This window comes from Eubalaena glacialis, chromosome 7, assembly GCF_028564815.1.
Source record: "Eubalaena glacialis isolate mEubGla1 chromosome 7, mEubGla1.1.hap2.+ XY, whole genome shotgun sequence".
NCBI lineage: Eukaryota > Metazoa > Chordata > Mammalia > Artiodactyla > Balaenidae > Eubalaena > Eubalaena glacialis.
In genome coordinates, this window is record NC_083722.1 from 88317015 (window position 1) to 88329270 (window position 12256).

Here is a 12256-nt window from a genome sequence, read left to right on the forward strand (position 1 = left end):
CAGACTAAACTGCAGGAACGCTGGGATTTTTATTGCCTTTGTTTGACGGTGAGCACCGTGCCAGGAAAACAGTCATCACTACATATTTGCTAACAAACTGCTTTGAACTAAGCTCTGTTTTCAGGAGATAATGGAAGGAGTTAAGGTCAACTAAGTTACCATTTCCAAGGATTCGTGGAGAATCTGCCTCAAAAAATTCCTTCCACAAGGGGTGACTTTAGGGAGGGCTGTCTAGTTGATAGGTTGAACAGATGAAATTTTCACTGGATACTGCCTGGTTCTAGATTTCATGACTATTTCAGATATACTTCCCTTTGGTCCAGAGTTAGGGCTGGTCATATCAATGGTGGATCCCACACACTTGCCTGGATCAATGTTAGAGTCTTCTTATGATAATCGAGGAGCTGCTAGGTAAATAGCATTTATTCCCAGCACTATTTTCCCAAGAATTTTATACCCCTTAAAATTTAAGGCATGTATGTTGTTTTGGTCTTAAGAATGCCACATTCCCCTTATTCAGCCATGGCATAATTACTTTTCATCCCCAAAGTTGTCTGCTAAAAGGAGCTGTGTGGGAGGTGGGGGTGGAAGAATCATAAATACTTTGGAAGAACTTGTTAGAAAACAATTGTTCATCCTCACGACTGCTAATTGCTAATTATTCGGTATTCTCTCTCTCTCACTGGGTTTTAACATACCACATGTCCCACTTCATAAGACCATTAAAATATTTCTCAAATTAATTTAAGTGAAAGTACTCTGGCTAAATCTTGGTTTAAATGATGTTGCTCAGATCTCTTGCTGAGAATGCAGAAGTCTCTCCATTATCCTTATTAATGAATAAGTTTAGTGGTGACAGGAATATTAAACAGAATTCACAGTTGAAACATATATACTTATTATCTCTATATTTGGCTAACAACTTCCTGGAATCGAAAGGCTTTTAAGTTTACCCCGGGAAAATAATCTCTAACCATCTTTCCTTTGAGCTGCTGCTATATTGCAAACTAAAAAAGACAACAGTAGATACTATAAGGCAGAAAGAAAGAAGCACAACAGACCCATTCAACCCCACACAGTCTGAGGTTAAAGCAGATGAAGAATGCAATGACGGCCAATTAGAATCACCTGGGACCTTTAAACAAGCTAGGCCACACCGCAGACTAACTGTATAAGGATCTCTGGGGGGTGGGCACAAGCATCGGCCTTTTTTTTTTTTGAATTTTTTTTTATTTTTGGCTGTGTTGGGTCTTTGTTTCTGTGTGAGGGCTTTCTCTAGTTGTGGCAAGCGGGGACCACTCTTCATCGCGGTGCGTGGGCCTCTCACTATCGCGGCCTCCCTTGTTGCGGAGCACAGGCTCCAGACGCGCAGGCTCAGTAGTTGTGGCTCACGGGCCCAGTTGCTTCGCAGCATGTGGGATCTTCCCAGACCAGGGCTCGAACCCGTGTCCCCTGCATTGGCAGGCAGATTCTCAACCACTGCGCCACCAGGGAAGCCCAGGCATCGGCATTTTTAAAGCTCCTGGGTGCTTTCTATGTGTAGCCAAGGCTATGAACTGTTGGTTTAGTGGCTATACTGTGCTTGGTAACTCTCTCTGATGAGATATGGGTCTATAGCCTGCAAGCACTTTGCTAAACATGGCTGTTCCCAATGAAAGCAGGCAAAATCTCAACAATACCGGTGCCACCAGAAATAAAAAAGAACTAGCAGTCACAATGTATCCCTTCAAAAGTATTCAAACAAATGGGATCTAATGAAACTGAAAAGCTTTTGCACAGCAAAGGAAACCATAAACAAGACCAAAAGACAACCCTCAGAATGGGAGAAAATATTTGCAAATGAAGCAACTGACAAAGGATTCATCTCCAAGATTTACAAGCAACTCATGCAGCGCAATAACAAAAAAACAAACAACCCAATCCAAAAATGGGCAGAAGACCTAGACATTTCTCCAAAGAAGATATACAGATTGCCAACAAACACATGAAAGAATGCTCAACATCATTAATCATTAGAGAAATGCAAATCAAAACTACAATGAGATATCATCGGTCAGAATGGCCATCATAAAAAATCTAGAAAACAATAAATGCTGGAGAGGGTGTGGAGAAAAGGGAACACTCTTGCACTGTTGGTGGGAATGTAAATTGATACAGCCACTATGGAGAACAGTATGGAGGTTCCTTAAAAACTAAAAATAGAACTACCATACAACCCAGCAATCCCACTACTGGGCATATACCCTGAGAAAACCATAATTCAAAAAGAGTCATGTACCAAAATGTTCATTGCAGCTCTATTTACAATAGCCAGGACATGGAAGCAACCTAAATGCCCATCATCGGATGAATGGATAAAGAAGATGTGGCACATATATACAATGGAATATTACTCAGCCATAAAAAGAAACGAAATGGAGTTATTTGTAGTGAGGTGGATGGACATAGAGTCTGTCATACAGAGTGAAGTAAGTCAGAAAGAGAAAAACAAATACCGTATGCTAAAACATATATATGGAATCTAAAAAAAAAAAAAAAAAAAGGTTCTGAAGAACCTAGGGGCAGGACAGGAATAAAGATGCAAACACAGAGAATGGACTTGAGGACACAGGGAGGGGGAAGGGTAAGGTGTGACAAAGTGAGAGAGTGGCATGGACATATATACACTACCAAACGTAAAATAAATAGCTAGTGGGAAGCAACTGCATAGCACAGGGAGATCAGCTCTGTGCTTTGTGACCACCTAGAGGGGTGGGATAGGGAGGATGGGAGAGAGGGAGATGCAAGAGGGAAGAGATATGGGAACATATGTATATGTATAACCGATTCACTTTGTTATAAAGCAGAAACTAACACACCATTGTAAAGCAATTATACTCCAATAAAGATGTTAAAAAAAAAAAAAGTATTTAAACCAAACCACTCAAGGGTACCAAGTTTTTGTATAAGGTTATTTGCTGCAGCATGTTTTTGTAATTCATAAGGGACTAGTTAAGTAAATGTTCAACTTCAGAACATGAAACTACTAAGAGAATACTTCTATTTACTGAGCGCATATTACGTGCCTCTACTGTAAATAAGATCATCTTCTGGGAACTTGAAATTCATCAGAGTTCAGGACCAAGATCCTTGCTCTTGTGAAGCTCACATTCTAGACAAAGCAAACTACATCATTTGCACGGCCCAGTGCAAACTGCATATGTGCTGCTCCTTATTTAAGAATTACTAAAATTTCAAGAAGATGATGGCAGAGCATTAAATCAAGCATGGGGCCCTTCGAAGTGCAGGTTTGCGTGTCCATAAAACTAACCCAGTTTCTAGAGGAGGGAGACAGGTGATAAACAATAAAGATAATAAGTAAGTACATAAAGTGCATAGCATGTTAGAAGCTGGTAAGTGCCATGGAGGGGAAAAGAGGAGAACCAAGAAAGGAAATCATGTGTAAAGTTGAAGTAGTGGGCCCCACTGGAAGGGTGAGATTTGAGCAGATTTGAATGAAGCGAGGGAGTCAGCTGTGAATATTTGGGGAAAGAGCTTTCCAGACCAGGGACTAGATAGAGCAAAGGCCCTAAGTGAGGCTGGGAGCGTGCCTGGAGGGCGGATGAAGCAGAACTGGTGAGGGAGGGTCAGAAGGAAAGGAAAGGCTGGATCACACAGGGCCTTCGAGTCTGCTGTAAGGACTCTGACCTTTCACTTGACATTTTAAAAGATTTGCTGTGGTTGCTATGTGTAGAAGAGTCTGTAGGTGGGCAGGTAGAACAGGAAGAAAGTTACTGCAGTGATCCAGGAGGAAGTACAGATAGAGAATTAGAATATATATATGTGTATATATATATTATATGTTATATATGTATATATGTACATATATACATATATAATATGCACATATGTACATATATACATATATGTACATGACATATGTATATATTATATATATGTAAAAATGTGAAAAATTGTCAAGGAACAGTATATAAAATAGTATGTACTTAATGGCCCATTTTTTGTTGCATAAAAACAAACCCCCAAACTATATATATATATATATATATATATATATATATATATACACACATTTGTATATAAGTAGAAAAAGATTATAACTGTCATGAACCATGCTGTTAATGGTTACTTCTCTGGTTTGGGGTTGACAGGTAGTAAGGAACAATGTCACCTTTTATTCTATACTTTCCTGACACACTTGAATATTTTATTTTAAGAATTAATTACTTTTGTAAATTTAAAAAAACAACAAAAAAACACTGCTGGGAATTCCCTGGCGGTCCAGTGGTTAGGACTCCGCACTTCCACTGCAGGGGGCACGGGTTCGATCCCCGGTGGGGAACTAAGATCCCGCATGCCACGTGGCACGGCCAAAAACCAAACAAAACCACACTGCTTTTCAAAGTAGGATATTCTAGGAGTGGTTCCTCTCTCAATACAAATATGGGGATGTTTAGCAAAGATGGGATAATATCTAACTGGGCTTCTGCAGCTTGAGAAAGATGTAGTTAATCTCAAAAAATAAAAATATGAAAGAAGTGAAAACAAGATTACAAGGTTTGAAGCCGGAATCTGGAAAAAAAAAAAAAAAAAAGGTAGTGAGATGGAAATTTGTAAACTTGGAGAAAACCAGGTAGAATAGTAAATGACTGACTTTAACACAAGAAACTGGGCACAGAGTGTTCTGCACTTATTAACAAAGGTCTAGCGAAGGGGAGGTAGGAGGATTAGGCTGAAAAGAAAACGAATTCTCCTAACAAGAGGATGTTAAACGTGGGCCTGGGGACTTTTCACTTATGAGAGATCCTGCCTTATCCAGGATGCTGTTTCATGATAAGCATTGCTCTCTGGCCTCACACTAGTGCTTTACTGGATTCTCCCCCAACACACATACGGCTCACCAGGGGCCCTGTTACCCTGCCCAGGTGTCTCCTATTACACTTCAGTCTCAAATTCAGAATAACAACCCCCCATCCCCCGCCCCAATGGCCCTTCAGAGCACCACCCCTTCCATTTTGGACCACATTCCCTCCCTCTTTCACCAGTTAACTCTTCTTCCTTCTGGAATTATAACCTTCCTCAGTCTGGCTATATCTGCGATTATTTTCTCTCATAACACCCCGTGCTTCTCCTTGAAAAGAGGGTTTATATGTATTTGACTATTCACCTTCCCCAACCAAAGTGTAAGCTTTCAAGATCAGGACGCAGGTGTTTCTAGTCCCAGGATGTACCTGAACCACAGTGGTCCCCAATGTGTTGAAAGAATAAATGTTCATGGCAGCTCTATTTACACTAGCCAGGACATAGAAGCAACCTAAGTGTCCATCGACAGAGGAATGGATAAAGAAGATGTGGCACATATATACAATGGAATATTACTCAGCCACAAAAAGAAACGAAATTGAGTTAGTTAACTGTAGAAAAACAAATACTGTACGCTAACACATATATATGGAATCTAAAAAAAAAAAAGATTCTGAAGAAACTAGGGGCAGGACAGGAATAAAGACACAGACACAGACGTAGAGAAGGGACCTGAGGACACAGGGAGGGGGAAGGGTAAGCTGAGATGAAGTGAGAGAGTGTCATGGACATATATACTCTACCAAATGTAAAATAGATAGCTAGTGGGAAGCAGCCGCATAGCACAGGGAGATCAGCTCGGTGCTTTGTGTCCACCTAGAGGGGTGAGATAGGGAGGGTGGGAGGGAGACACAAGAGGAAGGGGATATGGGGATATATGCATACATATAGCTGATTCAGTTTGTTATACAGCAGCAACTAACACAACAGTGTAAAGCAATTATACTCCAATAAAGATGTTAAAAAAAATAAATGAGTCACAGTCTTGCCTATTACACATATAGAAATTAATTCAGCAGCCTTTCTGAGCTCTTTTCCCTTCACCTCTAGGATCCTAGGAGATCAAAGAGAATTTCTTACCTGAGAGATAAATATAAAACAGGCAGTGTTTACCGGTGTGGTGTGGCATTTAGAGGGCCAGGCTGTGCTGAGCAAGTTGTTATTTCCTGATGTGACAATGAAGATTTATCAGTTAGTCGGAAAGGTGAGAGTACAAGGTAGCAGTCACACGCAAAACTCGAGCGTTTACTGTTAATACCACTGAAACTGGAGGGAAGGGGGCAGGGCACGACATACAGGACACAACATAAACTGGTTAGAACCAACTAGGTCCAAGATGGCGGAAGGTTCTACTTCCTGTGGACCTTGAGCCTCATTAGACATTCATTATAATACATTAGCTAAACGACACGCCCACCAGTGCCGTGACAGTTCCGAGGCTAACCATAAAAGGCCAAAAAGTGGGCAGTGGCCCAATCCCTGGAAATCCCCGCCCCTCCCCCACAAATAGTTGGAATAATCCTCCCACTCATTAGCCTATGACATTACCCACCCCAGGGAATCCCCTGGCCGTCCAGTGGTTAGGACTCGGCGCTTTCACTGCCATGGCTTGGGTTTGAGCCCTGGTCGGGGGAACTAAGATCGCTCAAGCCGTGGGGCATGGCCAAAAAAAAAAAAAATTACCCAGCCCATAAAAACTAACCACCCCATATTTCAGGGCCTCTTGCCTTCTGAAATGGCCCACACTCTGCGGAGTGTTTTTCTCCCTTGGCCACTCTCACTTTCTGAGGTGACCCCATGCCCTGGGGCCACTCTTGCCTTTTGAGATGAGCGCATTCTGCCTACGGAATGTGGATCTCTCTAAATAAATCCACTTCTTACCTATCACTTTGTCTCTCACTGAATTCCTTCTGTGACGAGACATAAAGAACCTGAGTTTCATTAAGTTCTGAGACCAGTCCCGAGATCTCAATGAAAAGACAGTGGGTTCAAGTCCCAATCTGAGTTGTGCGGTTTCACCACCTTAAATGTTAAATCTATGTACTTTCAAAAAGACCTTGCACTTTGGCTTTAGTGATCACTTAGTGCCTGCACTAGAGAAGTAAAATCATACCACTCCTGCCCCCGACAATGAGCACTATGATTAAAGACATCACGGGGTGGAACTAGTCAAAACATTTTCACAGAAGGCCCACTCCTGCAAAAAGAAAAAGAAAAACAAATAGCTGTGTTGGAAAGGGCCAGCTCTGTCATTCTTCTTCTTAGACGTTTGTAATGACACATATTCCAAAAGCGCTAGCATCTTATTGTGCTGAACACCCACATGCTGATGATGTTGAGGGATGATAAGAGAAATCACCTGGAGGAACTTGGAAGGGCTCTTCCTTTCATGATTGATGCAGACCACCTAAGGTGGTCTCAGACTGACCACAAGCAGGAAAAATCCTGAGAGCTCTCACTGAGTCTCAGTACCTTCTTTTTGGTGTGACCATTTATGGCAGGCAAAGAACTTGTGCGATGTAAGGGTTTTTCAAATAGTTTCAATTGTCAGTTAAGTCAGGGACCATTTTAGATACCAAAAGAGATATTTGGGAAGTGAGCAGTGTCCATAATCACCATGCCAGTGACAAAATAAAGCAACATACTATCACACAATACCGTTTTGAGTGCCCAGGAACTCAGGCTCTGTAGGAAAATCCTAATTACTAAGCCATACAAAGGAACAATCCAAAAACTGCAAGGAAATTGGAAAGGGTTACAAACTACATGATCAACCAGAATACATGTTGAACCACTCACTAACTGATTAGCCTTTTCATCTAGTTAAAAGTATGTCTAAATCCACATACATCTCTATCTCCAAAAGATACGTTTTGAGATTATTTTCATCTTAACTTTCAAAGCAAGGCATCTTGGATTCCTATTTCAAAACACTGCTAAGTAATTTTTATACTTGTGAAGTAGTCTGAACCACATTGTTCATTAACTTTATAATTAAAACAGAAGTCCTTCTTCCCCATTTTAATAGAGAAAATATTTCTTCGTTTTGATTGGAAAATAAACAAGGACAATGAAAAGGAGTAGAATACCGACTGCCATGAAGAAAATCCTCCTCAAAAAAAAGTTTAGTGCATTTACTGGGGATTTTTCTGATTGTCAGAGGTGTGCTAAGCACTTGCATTTCCTTTTACAACTCCATGACGTCTGCCCCTTCAAAGATGAGGAAACTGATTCTTAAAAAGAGGTTAAGGAACTGGCCCAATATCACACAGTTAGGAGGTGATGAAACTCTTGGCTTGGCAGGTTTTGCTTTATCACCAGGGTTCTATGCAATATCATGCAGCTCAAACTTTCACATGCATTCATATTAGCTGGGGATCTTGTTTAAAGCACATTCTGACTCAGTAGGTCGAGGGCGGGACCTGAGACTCTGAATTTCTAACATGCTCCCCACTGACGAGGAGGGAGCTGGTCCATGGACCAAACTTTGAGTAGCAAGGCACAATACTATCCCAAGACCATAATTCCTTCCCTTTCAACAGAATGGTATGACATTTCATCGCATTGGGAGCCAGACACTCTCTCTTGGTTACGTGACCCTGATATATTTGAGACAACACGGAGACAAGAAAGATATCAATCCAGAGGCAATCGTGGTTATGGAATGCATACATTTCCATGTATTTTTTACAGTAAAAATGCATTAAAAAATCTTTCACAAAAGAAACTTAAAAAATACAAGTAGGGTGTTCAGTTCTCCCCACAAACTTCTTTCAGGCATCGACTGTGTCATGGGTGGGAGGGAGGTTCCTATAGGGTTTGATTTAATCATACAAAATACTCATCCATATCATCTCTCATCAAGACATGTACACGAAGTGGGGAACTAGGGAAAGTAGGCTCAAAAGAATCAGTCTCCAATTTAAGGTTACAGTAGTTCAGAGAAAATACTACCTTTCTGCTTAATGCATAGTCCCTGTACAGTACGATATTTCCAAAGCAAATCTGATATATGGAACTCAGATGGCACTGCCACATCAAAAGTCTTCACAGACAGAGCCAAGCCCAGGCGGGTAGCACATAGATTTTAAGATGTCAAGTATCATCTCTGACAAGAAAGACATCAAAATGTTAACTTCACGATGTACTCCAAAAATCCACCTCTTGATTTCATTTATTTAAAACTCTGGACCACAATTGAAAGCACCGATCATTTAACATCATGGATTTGGCTAGAAAGAGTGAGAGAATTTCTAGCAGTGGAGCCTTAGGAATAAAATCCCCAAGTTGGCTCTTAGGAAATTGATGAAAAAAGAACATCATTATTCAGCTCCGCCTTACTACTGTAGTTCAATGTATGCTCTGTATGGAAAACTCTGAAGATAAAAATAGCAGTCACAGACTTTTTCCTCTTTTTTAGCTATAGAAATGTACAATTGTGTCCGTTCCAGGAAAGGAACTTGGTTTGTGCATGTCCACACAATGACAGCTATTCATTCTAATGTTATGTATAAACCCATAAGTCAAATAAAGCTATGAACAATGTAATATTTATATATGCATAGTGTTTTATAAAAAGATTGGCCCACATACTGCTTTTCATCAATACAGAAAGAGCATTAAGTCCATAGCACACCACAAGAAATGAATGAAGAACAGAAATGCAAACAAGTGCTTAATAATTCACAAGCAGGCTCACCATGGAGGAAATGATGATATTCAAACCAACTAAAGCTTTAGAGAATTACTTATATAGTCTCCCATTTTTAAAACAGCTTTACATACCTGATTTAGTTTACAGTAAAATATATGCCAATGAATCAATTTGTTCCATATTCAGAAATATAAACACATATCACATTCCTCACAGCTAAATTTTTTGTCATAAATTCTCTTTTATACAAGAAAAAAAGGCAACAGTTGTTTGTTTTTAAAACAGGCTCTATTAATTACAATTTTTAACTCTGTACACATGGTAATTGGCTGGTTTTCTCCATTTTTTTTCTTTTTCCTTTTTTTTTTTTTTTTTAAACAGTACCATGAGAACAACAGTGATTGACTTGCAAAGTTTTGTGTCTGTATGGAAAATGCAAAACAGTACTATGGAAATACACAATGCATCATAAGCAGCGGTTTGCTGCAGTGGTCCAACAGGTACAAGCAAAGGTTTTGGCTCAGCTAGGCAGTAATCCATTTCAACCGCATCCTGGGGCTACAGCCGACCCAACCAAACCTCCTGTGAGATAGCAAAAGAATGGGTCTTTTATCAAGGAAAAATCACTATGTTTTGCTCTGTCAAAAGACTCAAAGAACAGGGTCATAAGGGCAGAGGTTTGCCAGCTAGATCTAGAACCACTGAAATCGCATCCTTCTCTCCCTTTCAATCACCCTGGAGACTTTCATTATGGTTCCAAAGGAAAACTGGCATTTCTAAGAATGAGCATGCCCAACCCTCATTTCTTTTAAACATTAACAGAGAGGTTCCTTCCAACAAGGCTTACTCCCTTCTCCCCAGTTTGGCAAAGGGCAACCGCGGGCTTATGCTAAAAGGGGGGAACATACTTTCTCTACTGGCAATTCTTAGGACTCCTCACACCGGGCACACTGTCCCCCATTCCATCTCCTATTCGGCCTCAAATCAGGCAAGACAGCACAGAACGTGTCTGTTATCCATTCCTTCCAATAGTTGAGCAAAGCTGTGATGGCACTGCCTTAATGAAATCTTATTAGATGTTGGTGATGCTAAAGAACCTGAGCATCTGTGCTTGGGCTGCATTTGGGTAATGGCGGCCAACCTTCTCCTCTGGGCACCTTTCTACAGCCAGGGAGAGTACGAACTGTTTTCTGTACCAACTATAACTTGAGAACATAACATTTCCTTGTGCTGTGTCGTTTAACTATAAATATCCTTCATTTGCGATAGTAGTCTCTTCATAGTTTGCTTAATTTTAGGATCCTCGGCAATCCTAATCCATTCCAAAGAGTCCTCAGCTTTTACAAATATAATTTTTGCCTTTTTGCTCTTTTCTTTTTTTTCAAGAAAAACTCCTAACTACAGTATAGCACTACATCACTACATAAGTCTCTATCAAATTAATTAAACTTGATCAATGATTTTCCTTACTTAGAGAAAATGATCAACGGCCCCATTTTACCAGGAGAGAAAAAGATCGCTCCACCCAAAAGGGAACAATTCTTGACAATTCTACAGTTTATGTAGAAACAAAATTTATATTCCTTGGGGGCAGCATTTGGCAAATAATTTCCAAAAACGTATGCATTTAAAAATACTTTCTTTAATATGATACATCAGGCACAACACTTTTCATATATATATATATATTTTCTTATAAGATTTCAAATGCATCAAATGTTTGTCGCAAGTCAGAGGATCATCAGGCTGACATCAGACGCTTCACTAGGTAAGAAACTAAATGATTTCAGGTCTGTGAGCTTCCTCTTAGAACCTTTGACACGGTAAAGGCTGGAATGTGATTCAGGGTCTCAGATACTGAGGTCGGTGCTACATTCTTTGTAAGGTCGCCTTCTCTGCTCCGGGGGATGTCTGGAACTTCGGCCGGCATCCTGTTTCAGACTCGTCTCGTCCCTTTCTCGGTGGCTGCCTTTGTCCTCTTTGCTCCTTTTCTCCAGGGACCGCTCTCTCCTCCGCTCGGGGGACCTGGTCCGCCTCCGGTCTGTGGATTTGGCTCTCCTTTCGGGCGAGCTTCCTCTCTTGCGCTCGGGAGATCTTCTCTGATCCAAGAGTCTCTCGAGAGACCTCCGCCGCCGGCCGGGGGAGCCATCCCTCCGGCGGGTTGGGGACCGCTCTCGCCTCCTCTCCGGGGAAACCTCCCTCCTCTTCTCCTGCTTCTCCCTCCTCTCCAAAGTGTTGTCAGCGCTCCTCGTGCCTTCCCTCCGCTTCTCCGGAGACCTTCTCTTGGGGCCATTGGTCACCATCCGCTCGGGTTGGGCATCTCTTCGTCCCTCGGGTGCCCGGTCCTTGGGTCGGCAAGCCCCACTGTCGGGTTTTCTAGAAGTTCCGTTCCATGTGTGATGTTCATTGGGTTGTCTGCTATACTCTCTGCTGCCTTTGGGATCTCTCACGTGTGCCCGCTTTTCCCCATGTGGTGATGATTTGTGAAGATCGGGTGGATAACTGGACTCCAATGATGGATGCTGTCGGCGGTCGGGGGGCGCGGCCCTCATTTCCGGAACACCTTGTGGACCGGTGGGAGGGCCGTTCCCGTCGCTGCTGGGGTCTGCGAGGAAGAGAAACCAGAGCAACAGTTTGGTACCAAGGACCTCGGCTCCTGTCTCCACCCGCACACGTGAGATCCCATTAGTCACAACAAACAAACGACTGTTACAGCAGTCAGAATCAAAGCCAACTGAC

At 41.6% G+C, this 12256-nt stretch overlaps 1 protein-coding gene across 8 annotated transcripts in view; it reads right to left on the minus strand.

Annotated features, from left to right (window-relative positions):
- Positions 1 to 9909: 9909 nt before the first annotated feature.
- The window catches only part of MAGI1 (membrane associated guanylate kinase, WW and PDZ domain containing 1), a 616101-nt gene continuing 613754 nt past the window's right edge, over positions 9910 to 12256 (minus strand). For all 8 annotated transcript variants that reach the window (XM_061197121.1, XM_061197117.1, XM_061197115.1 and 5 more), the window contains one exon: positions 9910 to 12122. In XM_061197121.1, the coding sequence (XP_061053104.1) occupies positions 11368 to 12122 (755 nt within the window). In that variant the 3' untranslated portion in view covers positions 9910 to 11367. The remainder of the gene's footprint in view (positions 12123 to 12256) is intronic.